Below are 19,919 nucleotides of genomic sequence, written 5' to 3' on the forward strand. Positions count from 1 at the left end.
TGTAAGCGCACTGCTCGAACTACAAGAATTGGAAAAAATTAATTTATTTTGGGTACGTGGAGAGGTCCACTAACCTGATGTCATATATAACGACGAGGAAACTCATAGGTTTCCTCTTTACTGAATGAGTGACCATGTATTTATTACATGTTTTGACTATAAATGGCTTAGCAAGATTAATAAAGACAAGGTTGCTCTCTTAGAGCAAATATACATTATGAATGTTAAAGTTTTAATGGATAAGGAGGAAAACAAAAGGGACTTGCTGCTCTTCTACATAAGTTTATTTTATGTCTTTATTATCTTTACCTATTTATTATGATTTTAGACTAGTTATTTTTCTTTCCTAATGCAAAAAAGTTGTTGCGATTTTACTAGAAAATAAAGGAAGACATTCCTTGAGAAGGTAAAACAAAGGATGAGAGAGGAAGGTTACACCAGCTAGATGAGTAGCCTAACTGGGATATTGACGAGGCACATTAAACAGAAACCTGGAGGGAAGACGATGATCATACACGCCCAAACTTTTAACATAATTAAGGTTGCATCGTATAGAGGAGCTAGGAATTCTCCTTATAGTAAAGAACTTCAAAAGATTCCTAAGGCATGAAAAGAAACAAAAAGAGGAACATAAAAAGAATGAGGAGAAAACACCATTCATCCTAACATGCTAAACATGTGGAAAGAAAGAGCACATCAAGCCAAACTGTCCCTTAACTAAAAAAGAAAATCAAAAGAAATTCAAGAAACCCCAAAAAAGGGTCAGAAATATAATGTTTCATGAGAAGACAACAATATGGAATTTTGAGACGATGAAGAAGAAGCCAACATCTCTCTCATGACAAATCATCAATATGATTAGATAACCTCTTAATTTTCCTATCATAATCTTTTTTGAATTTGTAAGAAACTAACCAGAGAAATAAGCAAATTGGAACAAGTTGTCTATTCATCCAAGGATAATATTTCCTCTCTTGAACATAAAAATAAAAACCTTCAGAGAGAAATAGAAATCCTTAGAGAAAAACTGAATGATCCAGTTCAAAGCTCTTCCACTTCAAACGAAGAAGATGAACCTAACAAGTACAATGAATGTGATAATTTTAAAAAAAATGAAATTTGCGAACTTCAAATGACTCTTGTCAAGTTCACCGAGGGAAGAGATAACTTGAATCTTTTGTTAGGGAATCAAAGAGGTTTTTACAATAAAGTCAGTCTTGGCTATGAACCCAATAATAATAGTAATAACTTTAGTAACATTTGTAATGCTAAATCCACCTCTCATTGCAAAACCTAAAAATATAACTACTATAATAAAGAAGGACATATAGCTATATTTTGTTTTATTCAGAAAAGTCACGAGAGCAAATAAGGACACCCCCATTCGTATTTTTACAAAAAACATTGTGAACATAAAGTTAATAGCTTATATGCTCCATTAAATGTCCATGTATCTAATATAAATGAAAATAATGCTTGTTAAACTAACAACAAAGGATCCAATATGATGTGGGTACCGAAAGTTAAGACCTAACCCTATTTTCCTCCTTCTTTAGTTTTGTCTCCTATGGATATGATAATATGCGGAAAATCCTAGGTTTTGGAACCGTTGGTAAGTCCCCAGTTCAACGTATGAAGGTTCTCTTGGTTAAAGGGATAAATAATAATTTATTTAGTATAAGTCAAATTATGTGACAAAGGTAACATTGTAACTTTTGATTTTTGTGGTTGTCAGGGTTATAAAATATAAATCAAACGAAACTCTATTTAAGAGTTCAAGAAGTGTAATACATGCACAGTGAATTCAAATAAAATTTATTCAAATGATTCATATCTCCTGAGTAACGAGGATTAATCTTAGCTATCGCATAGGAGAATAACTCACATCTACATGGATCTCTTATAAGAGTTGGTCCACAAAGATCTCATAGACGGAAAGCAAGTAACAACCTCTTTTAAAGCCAAATATTTTTTTCTACTTATTGGCCCTTACAACTGCTTCACACAGACCTTTCTTTGCCCATCCATAATCGTAAGTCTAGGTGGAAATGTTTATGCCCTTGTAATTAGGGATGAATATTCTCGCTATACATGGACATTATACTTATAGTAGAAAACATATGTGTTTGTTGTCTTTAGAAAACTAGCCAAGGTTATCCATAATGTAAAAGGAGTAAGCTTGACATTCATTAGAAGTGACCATGGTGGAGAATTATAAAATGAGGAATTTGAAAAATTCTGTAACAAGAATGGTATTCGACTCACCTTTTTCACTCCACTAACTCCCCAACAAAATGGGGAATTAGATAGAAAAAATAGATCTCTAGTTGAGCTTGCAAGGACGATGTTCAATGAGATGAACCTTCCTAAATATTTCTGGATTGATGCAGTAAGAACAGCTTGTTATGTTATGAATCATATTTTGAAGGCTAATTCTAAAGCGGACTCCTTACGAAATATATAAAGGAAGAACGTCAAATATATCTCGCTTACATGTTTTCGAATGCAAATGTTTTATCCTTAATAACAGGAAGGATAACCTCCGAAAATTTTATGCAAAAGTTGATGAAAGCATATTCATAGAATATTCCACTCCTAGAAAAACTTTTAGAGTATTTAACAAAATAAATCTAACAATAGAAGAATAATTTTATGTTTCCTTTGATGAATCTAACCCCAAACCATTAGAAGTTGAAGTGATCGATTGTGCAAGTATCTTGGAAAAGACTAACCTAGAGGAAAATGATCAAGAACCGTATCATGGACAAAGTCAAAATCATATCATAGATGAAGAATCGACTTAGGATAAAATGATAGATACTTCGATAGATTATCAATCTTCCAAAAGAATGGAGAATAACACGATACCATCATATTCATAATGTTATTGGAAACATCTCTAAGGGAGTCACTACTCGAAAATTCCTTAATAAGGTATGTAACTTTGTGGCTTTTATTTTATAAATTGAGCCAAAATAAATTGACAAAGTCATGGTTGATGAACATTGGTCTCTTTTCATGCAAGAAGAGTTAAATCAATTTGAGCGAAACAACTTCTTGGAACTCATTCCCAGAGCTTCGGCTAATCTAGTGATTGGTACCCGATGGGTCTTTCGCAATAAGTTGGACGAAGATGACACTATTTTAAGAAATAAAATCAGAATCGTTGTGAAAGGATGCAATCAACAAGGGGAAATATATTTTGATGAAACATGTTCCCTCTTAGCTATATTAGAAGCCATAAGGATGTTATTATCCTTATCTTGCATCTTGAAGAGGTTATTCTGGTTAGACTGCTCGAACTACAAGAATTTGAAAAAAGAATTTCTTACGGGTACATGGTGAGGCCAATTGTCCTGATGTCATATCTAACAAAAAGGGGGCTCATAGATTTCCTCATTACTAAATGAGTGGCCTTGTATCATTTACATGCTTTAACCGTGATAGTCTTAACAAGTCTAATAAAGATGGGGTCAATCTCTTTGAGAAAATATACGTTATAAATGTTAGAGTTGTAATGGATGTGGAGGGAAACCAAAAGGACTTGTTGCTTTTCTACATAATTTTATTTTATATCTTTATTATCTTCACCTATTAATTATGATTCTACCATAATTGCTTTTATTTCTTAATGCAAAAAGAATTGGTGTAGTTTTGCTAGAAAAAAGGAAGGTGTTTCTCGAGAAGGTAAAGCAAAGGATGGGAGAGGAAGGTTACCCCAGCTAGAAAAGTGACATAACTGGGATATTTTATCGAGGAACATCAAAAATAAATCAAAAGGCAAGAAAATTATTATACACACCCAAACTATTAACACAATTAAGGTTGCATCGTCTAGAGGAGCTACAAATTCTCTAGCCAAAAAACAACAAATTAATGTAGGGAAAGGGCTCCTCATTAACAAGGATACTTACTGTTCTCCCAAGAACGCATTCATATATGCCTCCCGAAGGCCAGGTTTTTCCTTCGTTGTGGGACAAGAATTTCGAAAACAATAATTTCATTCATGGCCACATACCAAAGGATACTCAAAGGGCGCGTCATATGAGATTATGGTAGATGGGTCAGATGACGGGGACATATTTCCTGAGGAGTGCACTACTATGGTAGGCTATGATTGACAATTTTTTACCAATGTAGGAGAGTTAAAAAGGAATGAAATCAAAGTTTTTCAAATTGTAGATAAGTTTTGAGTTGTAGAAAGCCATGTTGGATTCAACCAAAGAGACCTTGTTGTATGTGGAGAAGAAATATCTTAAGGCTTAACACTTTTTAGAGAAGTTAGAAGAAGAGAAGGGAAAATAAGATGATTTTATTTGATATATAGAAGATGAAGTAGCGATGCTAAGGAATGAAGTCAAGATTTTGAAGTAGGCCAAATGTACTTATTGTGATTACAGTAGTAGGGATTGTGCATGAGATAAGCCAATCAAAGGTCGTGCGTGAGAGATTTGTAAGGAATGTAATGTTTATCCCAACCCTAGAGGTTGATATATATATATATAACCCTTCATAACCTAGCGAGAAGTGTCGAGTCTTGAGGTTATTTCCTCAACTATGACCAATGTGACTCTGCTTCATAGGTTAATGTGGTGGATGACTCACTTCCGAGTTTATCTCAGAATATGGAAACTTCTCCCATATGCTGCACTCGTGACCTAAATCGCTTAATCTAAGCCAATGCCTCTTATACTTATCACATGGGTGTAAGTAATTGGGTCAAGTTATATAAATTTAAAAGGGTTTGGGCTATAATATTTGTAATTATCCACAACCCGCAAAACACAGAGCGAAGTGGTTAAAGAGAGGAATAAATCCACAACCCCTTAAGTACAAGGCTTTTAAGTTTGAATCTATGTGCTTCCAAGTGTGAAGCTGGTGATCCTACTTAGAACCTTCCTAAATTTTTCATGATGACAATACCAATGGTTGTTGAAGTTGGTGGTAATGACTTTCCAACTCTCTGATGATGGTAACCAAACTTGAAGATATCTCAACCCTCATCAAGTAGAAGACTCAAAATTCATCTAAAGTGCTTATATGATCGATATATCTTGAAAAGGATCTTGAAAGCCTCATAGTTGTGAAAAAGAGGAAGTGTGAAAGCTCGCCTAATCATGTCTGTTTGAGTTACCAGAATTTTATGAAAGTAGGAGAGTAACTCTTAATATACAAAGGCAACTCACACTTACACAAAAACATGCACACCCCCCCCCCCCCCCCACACACACATACAAGCTCTTTTTAACTATCAAAACTTCCAAAAATATTTTCAAACCTTAGCCAATTGATTAGGAAATTGCCAGCTTCTTTTGAAGTATATTTTGAACTACCTAATCGATTAGGACCTTAAGCCAATCGATTGGAAGAGGGAAAATCAATTATATAATTGATTATGAAAGTGTCTTAATGATTGACAACAACTATCTATCCAAACTCTCCAATTGATTGGGATAACGACCTAATAGATTGGATCATTAAAATCGCCCATGGATCGTTTCCATTTTTAGATTTCTCATCTTCTATACAAAGGAAGTGTCTCTCCCCTTCATTTCACACTAAAATTCCAAAGTTCTGTATTTCTTTGAAATTTATCTCTCTCTAAAATATTTCTTCTTTTAACCAAAACTCTCTTAGTGCTTTTGAGTGAAACTTGTGAGGAAGAAATTGTACTGGTGTCATGTTGTTGTTATTACTCTCAAGAGTGTAATACTCTTGAAAAATCGAGTTTGCTTCTCGAGATTAACCAGTCGTAAAATATCTATTTGGTTCTAGAACTTTGTTGATAAAAGTTTTGTTTTGGTTATTCATATAAGCATGGAAAATCTCTAATTGGTTTGTTAGCTCGACCTAGGTAAAAGGTTTCTTTTGGTAGGGGATAAGTCATTGTAAAATCTCTAGATCAACTTGTAACAAGGTTTGTGGGCATAACCTGTAAAAGCTTAAGTTTATAGTCAAAATTTCAAAAAAATCTCTAAGAGATAGGAGTAGGCCAACGTTCTGCCAAACCTGGATAAATCACGGTTGCATAATCTCTCTATACTCTTATCTTTTATTTTCTGTTATTTACATGTTTTCTTTACTTTTCACTGGTTGTTTTACTCTTTGTTTTACTCTGATCTTAAATATACTAATACAATTCTCTTCTTTAAGTAATAAAATTTTAAATTTAAATGTGAATTTTAAATATTACAATTAACATTGGTTAGACATAAACTATTCAAACACCCAAAGAATAATAATGTGTGAAAGACAGAATAAAAATAATTATATTAAACCACCTCAAGCAATAATAATCTATCTACTCATGTAAAAAAAAAAAAAACACAATAACAATAAAAAAATTAAAGATGAGAATTAACACACATAAAATTATTTATTAATTTGATACACAACTAGTGAAAGAGAACAACTCTCTAATCTACTATTTTAAAGTGTCTTTAACAAAATATTACAACTGGGTTACATGAAAATATATTTCCACATTCATAAAACATCTTTTATTTTCTACCTATTTTTGACTCAAATTTCTTCCTCTCAATACATAATTCACACAATTTTAAAGTGTTGTGAAATGTTTTTCAACCCCTTTAGATAATCTCAAAAAATAACCAAACTCTTAAAACAATGAGTTGTTAGAAATTCTCTTAAGCTTCTCTCTAAAAAAACCTATTTGTTTTAAAAAAATGGTTGAAAAAAAACTTTAAGTGTGATGCATGTTAAGAGAAAAACACTTTGCAATTTTCATATATATATATATATATATATATATATATATATATATATATATATATATATATATATATATATATATATATATATATATATATATATATATATATATATATATATATATATATAAATTGAAGAAACATAGAACTCTCTTTGAAAGCAAAGCACTACAACTCTCAAGTTAAACAAACTATTAGAATGCTAACTAGCTTAGTTCTTATCTCCAAAAGTTTACTTGAGGATAAGCATGATAATTCCATAATATAATTCAACTCTACTATCCCTTTGTTTGTCCCTTATATAATTCATTCACACTATCATTTATTAAAGGTGATTAAACATAGGTTAGAGTCCTAGTGTTCCACCTGGAGGAAAATGATGTTTAGCAAGAAACAAAAGAGGTTAAAATATTAATAACCTGGCTTATCATTAAACTAACTTTATTGGCTTATGACTCATCAAAGGGAAATAAAGACAAACAAAACATGACAATTAATTTGTTTGATTAGATCAAGAGAATTCAATCAATACTTTAATAAAATCAATAGTCTATTATAAGGGTGCATCAATGTGATCAATGACTGTTTTTCTACCTTTTGATACTTTTCATTTTTTGTTTTGATTTCAAGTGGCCAACATGGAATGGATATGTCACTTGTGAACTTTTTAATGGTGAATGAATTGTTTGAATTGTTGATATGCCATACATAAGAAATTTAGGTGAAATTTGAAAATAGACTTGATATGGTTAGTGGTGGCAATTGTTATGATTAATGATCAAATGGTGGATGTAGAAAAGTATTTTAATATATTTAAAAGTTATAATTTATAATAGGAGAATAAATTAGGTTTAATAGAAATTAATTTAAATTTAATGAACTTATTTAATGATAGCATACTTATAAAATAATTATAAATATTATTAGTTTATTGTCTTATATTTACACTATCTTGGTAAATGGATATCAATCATTCTAAACTTATAAATACGTTGGTTGAATTGTTTTGTTGATAATTATTTGTTAACACACCAGCCAAGTGGTGTCTAAAAGGTTGCAGGTGGTAGTTATAAATCAACTATTTAACTTTTTTGTGATGAAATGTCGGTCAATATCTATGTGTTTTTTTATGTCATGTTAAACAAAATTATGTGCATACTGATGTTTGATTTTTTGTCACAAAACAACTTCATACGACCTTCACATTGAATATTTAAGTTTTCTAGCATCTGTTTCATCCATAATAGTTCAAAAATTCTTAATGTCATAGCTCTGAATTTTGCTTCAACGCCTGATCGAGGAACTATATTTTGCTTCTTATTCCTCCAAGCAACATGGTTTCCATATAAATAGGTATAATAGTATGAAGTAGATTTTCTATCCATCAGTGAACATGCACAATTTGCATTAGTATAAGTTTCAATAGTTAGACTTCCATATCTTTTAAATAAAAGTCATTTCTTTGGATTTGTTTTGAGATATTGTAGAACACAGTCAACAACATGCAATCAACAACATGCAAGTATCTCACGATTGGATCATGCATGAATTGGATCACCACACTGATTGCATATGTCAAATCCTGCATAGTGCATGCCAAGTAAATAAACTTTCCCACTAACTTCCAATATTTCCCTTTACCTTTTCCATTTTCCTCCTCAAAACTCATTTTATGATTTTGTTCAATAGAAACATTAGTAAGTTTGCATTCAAGTTTTTCTATTTCTTGCAAAAGATCAAACACATATTTTTCACTAAGAGATAAAATATCTTTATTTGAGTGCGGTGCATCAATTCCTAAGAAGAACTTGAGTTCTCAAAGATCATTCATTTGAAATTATAGTGTTAAATATTTTTAAGTAGTTGTCTCTCAATCAATTCATCTCCTATAACACTAATATCGTCATCATAAATAAGAAGTACAATTTATTTTTCTTCTTGTGTATGATTAAAAAACAAGTGTGGTCTCCTTGGATTTTTGCTTATAGCCCAATCACAACATTGTTGCCTTTTGTGAATCTTCCAAACTATATCCAAGGGGGCTACTTTATTCTATGTAAGACCTTCTTCAATCGACACACCCTATTGGCTCCACCCATGATATTAAAACCAGGTGGAATCTCCATATACACCTTCTTCTCTAAGTTTTCATTTAAGAACACCTTTTAACGTTGAATTGTTGTAATTCTCATCCAGAATAAGTAGCAAGTGATAGAAAGAATCGAACTCTATTCACCTATGTCACTAGTGCAAATGTCTAATTATAATCAATGCAAAATTTATGTGTATAATCTTTTGCCACCAGTCTTACCTTGTAAAGATCAATGATGACATCTGGTATATGCTTTATATTATAAATCCATTTGCATCCAACTTGCTTCTTGCCACCTTACTTCTCAATAATTTTCCATAGATTAGGCCCAATTTTTATATCTCAATACTTCCTCAAATTGGGAGAACACAGATGATTCTACCAATTGAGCCTCGGTGTTTTAGGGATGTTATGGATAAGGATCAGACTAAAATAAAGTACTTACGACTGGGAGGATGATAATATTTTTACCTCCCATATTAAGAGGATAAACCATAAAGACATGTCTAACTGCACATGAATTCAACTTAGTTTGTTATTTCTTATGGACATGTACAAAAGCTACACAATCGAATACTCGAGATTTGAGACCCTAAAACATAGAAGCAAATGGGAAATGAGATCATATAAATTGAACAAGATTAACATTACCAATAATACGAGATATCACATAATTAATTAGATAAGCAGTGATCAAAGTTGTTTTACCTCAATATGATTTTAGAATATATAGTTGGAAGAGAAAAGCTCGAACAACTTCAAGTAAGTGGCAATTTTTTTTCTTTTTGCGACACCATTTTGTTACAAGGTGTCAATACAGATGAATTCATGAATGATGTCTTGTTTACTGATAAAGCTGTAAAAATCATGATTGACAAATTCTTTACCATTATCAAAATATATTCTTTTAATTTTTTTTAACTTGTGTTTGTATCATATTAAAAAATTTAATAAACAATTATGGTACTATTAATTTATTATTCATAAAAAAGTTTAAATTACTTGAGAACGATAATCAATAAAAAAAAAAATCATCTCGCATCATGTTAGAAACAAAGGGTTGGAAACAAATTATTCCTCCCTAGTTAGGAGCAAAATGTCGTTTTTCCTTGGATACCACTATACCTATTATAGGGGGTATCAAGAAATTCTTAGGGTATAAAAAACAAAGATATTTTGACATGTTTTTCAATACAAGAAAATTGTGACACTCAGTCTTCACATCGCATAAAAGTGGATCCCATGCTAAAGACATGGACCAAAAGGAAAAGAAAAGTATAGTGAAAGATACAAATCAACTTTCTTTGTTGAGAAAAGCAAAGATGAAAAGAAAGGAAATGACAAAAGATGAACTTTATATCGCTTTCATTTTTATATTGTCCAAGATATTTGGATATATATAAGAATGCAATACAAGGATTTGGCTTATAATCAACGCCCACCATTTATTACCCCTGGTCAAAGCATTAATATTGTCATCTTTGAACTGATTTTGTTCTGCCAAAAATAACTAGCCCTAGGCCTCATTGTCATTGATCAAAGAAACTCAACTTCCAACTAAGAAAATAACTCGGTTGGAAGACCAAATCTTCTGTAAACATCAAATAAACTTTACATAAACAAAATTTACCAGCGGTGCAATAGTTCAAAATTAAATTGAAGCTTAATGATTAAAATTATGTCTAGAAGGACTGTTCATGATCTTACAAACAACTAATAACCACATGAAAAGTGCATAATTTTAATTGGGCAAATTTTAAATAAACAACAAGTAATAACAGTGTTGTAACATAAACTAAAAAAATTACAATATGTGTGATAGACAAAAATTTAATATTACAGTTTCCTCTAGATTAACAGTACAAGTTAGTTGAATACAATAAAAACTACCTCCAAGTCTCTGTCTAAGGGTTAAGTTACAAGAATCAAATACTGGTTGAAGTTTTCTTCGGCTAATCTTTGCTTATCCAGTCGAAGCCCGGATCAAATACAAGGGTTGTGTATGGAACTTTAACTGAATACTTAAATGGATCCATGAAAATAAAGGCAATGGGACATTAATGTATCATAAGTTAGACCACTACAAAAAAAAAAAATCAATCAACAAGAGAAACAGAAGTTCCCATTTCGTGCAATATCCCTCTCTTCAAGGCCTTTCAGAAATGATTTCATAGCTAGATGTTCAGAGGCGTATGTCATGAACGATGTTAATATTATACCCCCAACAATCATCAAACCTAACCTGTTAAAAATATAAATGAAATTATAATAAATAGACAGATTTGAGGTATGTATGCACATGTGCAGATCATAGTTCTTTTAAATTTAATTTTGAGATTCAATAATTAACTAAAGCCAATGATAACAAAAACATACTGAAAACTGAGAGCTATTTTTTAAGCCAAAAATAAATATGAAGTCTTTAACAGATAAACCATAATGGCAACTATGCATCTTTCAATATGCTGCTTATACCAATAATTTTTAATGAAAATTACCGTAGAAACAAAGCGGTAATTCCAAAAAGACAAGGCAAAGATGGAGCCATAATGGCCAAGAAGGCCATCCCTAATCCATAGAACCATGTAGTGGCATCACAAGATGATATCTGACGCTGATGGCCTGTTAAAAAGACAACATAAAATTAATGTAACTAAAAAAAGAATATGGGTTTTGAGGACATAGGTGAGCGAAAAACACATGGCCCAAAATAAGCGCTATTTCTAGAGAACATACCTTTTCCTGAATCGTCGTCAGAAGATTCAGGCTGAGAGAATGAGGAAGGAGCTCGTGATGCCGTGATCTTTCCCCATTGATAAATCAAGCTGAGATAACCTCCAAATAATGTATAGAAGATTGTGAACAGCCATTCATACATCAAAAGCAAACCGGTCCATGGAGTCACTTGCCGAGGAACTATCACGAGAGTCAGTCCAAGAGACAGCACCGCAGCCATAAGACAGACACAAACAGAAACACCGCCCAAATATGCAGGCATCTTGTATTGGGAACTGTTTAAGAGCTGTTTAATATCATAAAGAACGCTTTAAGCATCTTAAAAATATATAAGCATAAGAAGAAGTATGCATATCCAACCACAGAATTCGCATCCTCTTGTGCAAGGCCATCACAGTGACCCAGTCATCTAGCGAAAAGGATACATTATTGAGCTGGATTTTTTTGGGGGCAGTGCCATTTTACGTTGAGGATTGTGTCCATCTCCTTTGTCGAATGAACTGGTTGTGAATGTGCAAGCCTCGCATAAGAGAATTCAAATCCCAAAACTAGAAGATTAAGATATCAAAAACTGACCTGATGGGCGGAACCAACTGTAGAAGTAGAAATGGCACTATAAGAGATTGAGCCACCTGATTTAATCCTATAATAAAGGTGTCTGACATGATCACACATTGAGCTTCTACAACAGGGACCAAAGTACCCTAGGTTCTACAAAAACACAATATGATAAGAATCAAGCACATCCTTAATACTTTTAGAATAATATTAGTCCACGATAGCTGACCTTTTCAAATGAACGATAACAGCAGAAGAGTACAGCACAAAGTGGTAGCAGAAAAAGAAAATTCACAAGAAAACCGTCTTTAGGGTTTTGTCCCCCTCTGGTTCCAGGAAGGGATTCCGGTAACTGTTCCCTGACATTCTAAAGCACCGACAACGTAAGAAAAATAAGTCAAGACATAATATGTTTGTCATAAATGTCAACTAGACGACATGGTTTAATTAAACGGTATAGACTTCTTAAAAATTAGCAAAACACAATTTTTTCTGACATTTCAAAAAATAGAATAATAAGTTGCACAAATACCTGCCAAACATCAACAGGTTTCAAAAGCCAAGATGTCCACCAGTCCCAAGGCTTAAGAGGGCCTAGAGTATAATGAATCACACGGAGTTCTTTCTCATCCACCATCCACTGGATAAGTCAGCATACATGTTAGATACTTGAACTGGAACATTAAGAAAATTAAATGCATATGTTTGGTATGTATAGAGTGCAAGTCTAGGAACTAGGAATATTCTTGCAGCTAACTCCAACAATGTCAAAAAAAAAAAAGAGAAAAATTCAGAGTTGCACAACTCTTATTGAAAATATCAATTGTTCATCCATCTCTCACCACTCTAAAAGTCAGAGAGAACATTTCAAACCAATTGGCAATGGTTTCCGGCACATGCGTGATAAAACAACAGTTTCCAGAATGAAGTAAAGTAATATGGAAATGCTGAGGGTACTATGGAAATGCTGAGATGATTTTAAAATTTCATCCGGTGACCAGCATGATACTTTTCCCCATCCATATAGCAAGATAAAAAAGTGCTGATTCTAACTTTTATAATTGTCATGTTACCAGCAGTAAAATTTGAATCTAGTAACAGCACTAAAGAATTCTTTTTATCAATATTAACATCACCACAATGCCATAGCTGGTAAAGAGCTGCTTCAGCAATTACTCCAATTCTACCATAAGCTAACCAAAACAAAAGGAAACCATCTCAATCTCAACAAAGAATGTTTGTCATTATTAGAGGTGGCAGTTTTACCCTCCTGGTCATTGCATCCATCTACATCCAATTATTTGTAAAGATTTACTTTTAACAAAAAAGCAAGCATGCAGGACTCTAGCAGACAAGTTAGACAACATACGGCAACTTGATTTAAAATGCATTCATCTGAGCTTAGAAAATAAAATCAGGAACTCAAGGATTACCCCTAGTTACTTAAAAGGAAAGAACCATTCTCTTATAAGTTATTACCTATATTCCAGTACCTTGTTAGCCAGCATGTAGAGACCAACATCTGCATTATATAGGGTGGAAAGTCGCTCCATTTCAGGAACTGGTCTAGTATTCAAAATTTCCGGGCTCAAATTTGGCTCAAAAACACGCGCATTAGGAAATCCCGAGTAATATGAATTAAGAAATCCCTGATCCCCTGCGAAAGAAACAAGAGCCAATTGTTTTCAAACTAATCATGCTCAAATAAAGTAATCCATAATATTTATAAATAAAACCAACAGCACCCAATATTACTATCCAAAAATCACCATACCTCCAGTATAAGATGGCAGAGTTTTGACTTTGCTCACCATATCATTAAAAAGCTCCGTAGATGGTTCCACAACCATGACTCCTGAATTCAACCTCTCAGAATGCTTCAAATTAGCACAAAATCTTCCACACTTGAAAAGCTCTTCAATATTTCTAACGACAATAGTGTCGGCATCAAGGTATACAACTGCACACATACATATACATAAATCTAAGAAATTACAATCCCATTTGCAAAACAAAAACCTAAATGCAAACTTCTAGTGAGTAACTGTCTCCTCAATAACTTGTACAACAAGATACCAAAAAAAAGTTACAATCTCATTTTAAAAAAAGTACCTTTCTTGTAGTCAGTCATGTTAAATATTTTGAGCTTGGTATAAACACCCCAAAACCTCTTAGGGTGCACTTGATTAGGATTTTCCAATAAACTAATTTTCTCAACTATCCACCCATCAGCCTACAACAACAACATCAACAGATAAATTAATTAATTCATAAACCCTAATTAGGTCAATAGTAATGCTGAAGAGAAAATGAAAATGGAAAAGAGAGTGAACCTTGAGGAGGTTATTGGCGTAATCAGAAACACCATCAGAAACCAAAACAACCATATCTTTACTGGATCGAGTATCACGTATCGATTTGCCGAGAACTCTAACGCCTAACAAGAATTCATCTCCGTATAACAGACTCGCGTATGCGACGTCCGTTCTCTTTGATTCGGATCCCAATGAGTTAACTGAGAGGAGCAAAATGATCAGCCATAACCGTGCATTCATTGTAACTTGAGTTGAATGATTCTTCGTATGTGAAAATTTGTGTTCTTCGAAAAATGGATTGAGGATTTTGAAATTTCGTAATCGTGTTTGTTGCTGAACTGAACGTGGAAACTCTCACTCTTTGTTTGTGATCGTGTGTAGTGTAGCATATAGGAAAAACGGATGCATGTTCCACTGTGATTTTGAGTTTCAGTTACATTACATCGTCGCCTAAGGAACAAAAGAGGAGGATAATTAAAATACATTTTACAGTATCTGATTAATTCTTGTGGAAAAAAAAAACTATATGATAAATAGTTAATCTATCTATTTATATTATTTGTACTATTTATCTATTTATTTATTTATTTATTTGTTTAAACTATAATATAATTTTATAAATTTTTATTATTTTATGTCTCCAAATTCTTTGAAGTTAAATCAAATTAAAATATTTTTATCTCTCTATATAAGCTATCACCATTGACTCATTTCATCCAAAAAAAAAATAGAGAAAAAGGTGGCAGTTATCACCCAAAAGGACCAAGTTGTTACAAAAAAAAACTTGAAGGATCAAACTGTTACAATTAAATAACTTAAAGGACCTTGGGAGTAATTTAAACTTTTTTTTTTATTAATTTCCTTAATAAAATGAAACTCTCATTAATTGTTTTTTATTGGTTTTGTTCTCATTAAACGATTTGCAAGTTAATTCAATGGTCCAATAAGAGTGTTATCATGTAAAAAAAAAAAAAATAAGAGTGTTGTTCAATAAGGAGAAGGTCCAATACAACTTGTAAAAGTTAAGGGTCGTTGGATCGAGGCTAGCAGACATTATATTTGAAGACATGTGTTTTAAATTAGAAGGTTATATGGGACTTGAAACCCTAGAATTTTACTATAAAGTCAAATATAATCCTCAAAATCTATGTAAACACTTTTTAACTCTAAAATATCTTTCGCTTTTGATGGTCATTGACTTGCACGTCAAAGTGTTTTCATGTACAAGCCCACCCCTACCTTCGACGTTGATCACGAACTTCAAGACACCAATTGTTAACTAGAATACACCATCAAAACGAGATTCATCTCTCTATTAGTAAATACTTTGGGTCTACGCGAGATCATTGACGCTGTTTGTGGGAAAATATCCAAGGATATTTTAACACTACCACATGTTCTAATCTTTCTTAATGATGATGATAAATTTCTCTCTCTCTCACACACACACACACACACACACACACACACACACACACACACACACACACACACACATATATATATATATATATATATATATATATATATATATATATATATATATATATATATATATATATATATATATATATATCGGAGGCCATGGGGCCGTCTTGGTACATGAAGGTGTTATCTCATATGATCTAGTGTATTAAATCAAAAATGTTTGCTAAAGGGGATGGAGGTACACTATCAACAGGTGGAGAGTTTTGACTCCTGTGCCTATAACGAGGAAATTGAGATACTATTTCCTAGAACTTCCTGTTGTGATAATAATGGACATCATCGTCATAAAAATACTTTTCAAACATGAACTACAAGAGAGGATGAAAAAATGGGTTATGGAACTTTCCGAGTTTGACATCTCTTATAACTCAAGGAAAGTTCTCAAAGCACGAGCTCTGGCCTATTTCATCATATAAACCACAACTGAGAAGCCATGTACACTATTTAGATGGACGAAATCTATCGACTATTTTTCCAACATGAAAGGAAGTGGGTCAAGTTCCCTACTTCTTAAAACCAAATATAGTACGAAGCTTTCTTGGTTGGATTATGCATAACACTCGAGATGGGAGATGAAGAAATTGTGATCAAGTCTAACTCAGTGGTGATCATATCATAGGTCTGAAAGGAATACCAAGAAAGAGATGCATTTATGCAACACTATTTTATGATGGTGATGGTCATCATGGAAAAATTTCATAGGTTGAAACCATTCACGTACCAAGGGAAATAAATATGGAGACAGGCCTTATATCAAAATTATCCAGATCGAAGGCCTGGGACTGCAATAACATCATAATCTACGAGTTGTTGATAAAGCCTAATGTAAGTTGCAATGTGAGTGTGTTGAAGAAGATGCCAAAGGAGAGTTACCGGGAAGTTGGATGAAATTCATTGTTAAATACATTGTAACATGATCATTACTAGAAGATATGAAAGATAATCAAAGATCAGAAGAAAGGTTTGTTTGTATTCACTCCCTGAAGGGCATACATACAAGCAAAGTTTTATGATGACTTTCTTAGCAAGTGTACTAATATAGTCGAAGTAATAAAATCGTCTCCACAGGGATTAAAAATTAAACAAGGTATTAATCATGCAATTTAAAGTAAATTTGGGAGGTTTTCATATTGGTTTTGCGGAAAATGAATGTGCGTGAAACACAAGAAATAGGGGTTTGAATTGGGTTTCAAGATTTAAAATAAATTTCTTCCCAAAACAAAATGCAAGAACACAAGAGAAAAAATAAATAACACAATTATTTTTATCTTGATTCACTGTTAACAAAGTTACTCCAGTCCACCCACCAAGGTGATTTCTCCTTATCAACAAGGACTTAATCCACTATAATCAAACTGATTACAGAACCACAATAAAACTACCCGTCAATATTCCAAACCAAAACAAAGACCAACTATCACTTGTTGCAAACCACAAAGACTATCTGTCAATGTCTTTTTGTGAATTCTGACTAAAACCCTAGTCTCTCAAGAAACTATTAACTTCACTCGTTGATTACAAAGATTTTGTGTTTACAGAGTTGCTTCTTGAAAGAAGATTACACAAAGACGAAATGCAAGCAAATAACACAAAAGTGTTAAGCAAGTATCGAACAAAAGCTCACTTGCTGCAAGTTAACTAACAAAAGTTCATTTGCTTACAAAACTATATAAAGAAATGATCAGAGTGATTTTATAAGCGTTTCAGCATGAGTTTTGTAATCTCTATATTTGTTCAGAGTAACAACGTCGTATTTCTGGATGTATCGTTCTACTTGAATTCTTCTTCTAAGTCTTCTTTTATAGCTGACAAAGAGAAGTCCATTGAAGGGTAATATTAGAACATGAGATTCCAGTTGTATAGTTTCAACGGTTAGTGAGGGAGTGGTGGACCATATTGTACAAAAGTACTGACCTAGCGCCACCCTATGAAGACTAGACACCACTCATTACTTCTTCACGTGAATTCAAATTCGATCTTTTATCTTCCAATCTTCAGAGGCTTCAGATAGTAGTTGTTGAAGCATGTTTAGAAAGATAAAAAACATTGAGTCTTCAAAGTCTTCGAAACTTGTTCAAATAGAACCTTGTCTTCAAAGTCTTCAGCACTTGTTCTTTTGAAACTTCAGAACCTAAATCTTTAGAGACTTCAGAACTTGTTCACTTAGAACCTTGTCTTCAGAGTCTTCATCACTTGGTCTTCAAATCTTCAGAGCCTAAAGTCTTCAGAGTCTTCTGAACTTGTTCACTCAGAACCTTGTCTTCGGAATCTTCAGCACTTGATCTTCAAATCTTTATCTTCAAAATCTTCGGAACTTGTTCTTCCATAACCTTGTCTTTAGAATCTTCAGAACTTGGAAAACAAAATCTCAGAGCTAGAGGAGGCCGCAAAAGCTTTCTCATGGGAGTCTCGATCAAAATATCTATTACTAACGTTCATCAGAACAGCTGTTATAGAAGCATTCTCGAACTTGACTGAATCTGTAAACACGCTGATTACTTCCAAAGTCAAAGTGTGTTGAGTTCAGAACCTGATGACGTTACACGTCTTTTCTTCAGAGTAAGAACATGTTTAGCAAAAGCTACACACTAGACAGAAAACGTTGGAGTACTTAAATTGTTCTCTAAGATATCATGTAATGTTATCATCAAAACCTAAGGTCAGATGCAGAACCAAATCTTGTTCTTACAGAAAATAATTACGCGAACAAAATTGGTAAAAGATATGATAATGAGAAGGCGATTATATCATATTCGAATCCCTTAATTTCCCCTGTTAATAGTTATACATTATTTGAATCAAATTGACTCTATAATTTTACTATGAACTAACAATACCATGTCATTGTACCCAATTCCTTGGTGTACAACTCACTAATTTAGACAACAACTCCCTAATTTTGTATCCGAATTTGAAGTAAAACTAGGCGATCTATGTGTGTTAATTCTCTAGCCACAACTTATAAATACCTATTCCTAGTTATTTACTAAGTTGAATAATTTATCTATGTTTGAGTGATATACTTTAGGGGTGTTCATGGTTCATGGTTCATGAACTGTACTGAACCAAACCATATTTATGGTTTGGTTCAGTTTACAATAACCACTTCAATAAAAATCCAGTTAACTGTTAAAATGGTTTCAATTCAATTTAAAACTAGTTTAAACCAGTTTATATTTATGAACCACTTTATATTCAATTTGTAATTTTAAATCAATTTTATAATTTGAACTATTTTAAAACCAAATTTTTTAATTTCATAAAGAAATTATATTTTCAGAATATTTAGTTTAAAAAGAAAATTTTTTTATTTGCAGAAAAAAAGTTATTTCTGAAAATTGTTTTTTCAAAAAAAACATTTGGAAATTCTTTATTTTTAAATTAGCAGTAAAAAAATTATTTTCGATTAAAAATATATATTATTATCGGAAATATTTCAGATTTTTTTTGTTCTTTTCAGAACTGTGGTGTTCTTTTTTCAGTAATTGCCTTGAATCTCTATTCCGTATTTTCTTGGTGCTTGCTTTCTTCCTCACACACTCACTGCACCGTGCACATAATGAATACTCCCCTTTAATAACATGTCCAAGTTACTAATATAACCTAATGTTTTATTATTTTTTTTTTTGGATTTTAATGATACTTTCTTTCATAGCTTTTCTTCTACTAATATTGATTCAAATTACAAGCATAATGCCACAAAAAATAAAACTTTATTTTGCTTTATATCTTAATTTTTGATAATTACTTTTTCTTTCTGATAGTTATATAAGGAAATATATTACCAAAAGTAGTGAAAAAAAGTATTTTTTTAATTTAAAAAAAGTTTTTTATATTTTTCTTTTTTTTAAACATTTTGAAAAAAAAAATTTATTTTCAGAATTTTATTTTTACTTTCCATTGATTTTATTTTTTTAAGAGAAATTAATTTAAACGAGTTTATAAATCAAAACTGGATTTGAACCGGTTTTAAACTGAAATTAAATTGTTTAAATTAAA

At 32.2% G+C, this 19,919-nt stretch overlaps 1 protein-coding gene across 1 annotated transcript; it reads right to left on the minus strand.

The window, feature by feature from the left end:
- Positions 1-10,614: 10,614 nt before the first annotated feature.
- On the minus strand, positions 10,615-14,931 carry LOC131616629 (inositol phosphorylceramide glucuronosyltransferase 1-like). Its single transcript, XM_058888003.1, has 10 exons — positions 14,451-14,931; positions 14,230-14,350; positions 13,892-14,077; positions 13,611-13,774; positions 12,650-12,757; positions 12,347-12,484; positions 12,136-12,270; positions 11,560-11,845; positions 11,322-11,445; positions 10,615-11,065 (listed from the first exon to the last, which is right to left on the minus strand). Exons 1-10 carry the CDS (start codon positions 14,670-14,672, stop codon positions 10,924-10,926), a joined length of 1,626 nt encoding a protein of 541 aa, XP_058743986.1. The 5' UTR covers positions 14,673-14,931; the 3' UTR covers positions 10,615-10,923.
- Positions 14,932-19,919: the final 4,988 nt, after the last annotated feature.

The sequence above is a fragment of the Vicia villosa genome, linkage group LG1 (assembly GCF_029867415.1).
Source record: "Vicia villosa cultivar HV-30 ecotype Madison, WI linkage group LG1, Vvil1.0, whole genome shotgun sequence".
NCBI classification, from domain to species: Eukaryota; Viridiplantae; Streptophyta; class Magnoliopsida; order Fabales; family Fabaceae; genus Vicia; species Vicia villosa.

What these genes read in the sequence shown, in the direction of transcription:
- LOC131616629 (XM_058888003.1), bottom strand. Translation starts at nt 14,672, where the DNA reads ATGAATGCACGGTTATGGCTGATCATTTTGCTCCTCTCAGTTAACTCA. An exon ending in AACCTGTTGATGTTTGGCAG is followed by an intron (nt 12,485 to 12,649) that starts GTATTTGTGCAA and finishes TCGGTGCTTTAG; the next exon opens with AATGTCAGGGAACAGTTACC. An exon ending in GTTATCGTTCATTTGAAAAG is followed by an intron (nt 12,271 to 12,346) that starts GTCAGCTATCGT and finishes GTGTTTTTGTAG; the next exon opens with AACCTAGGGTACTTTGGTCC.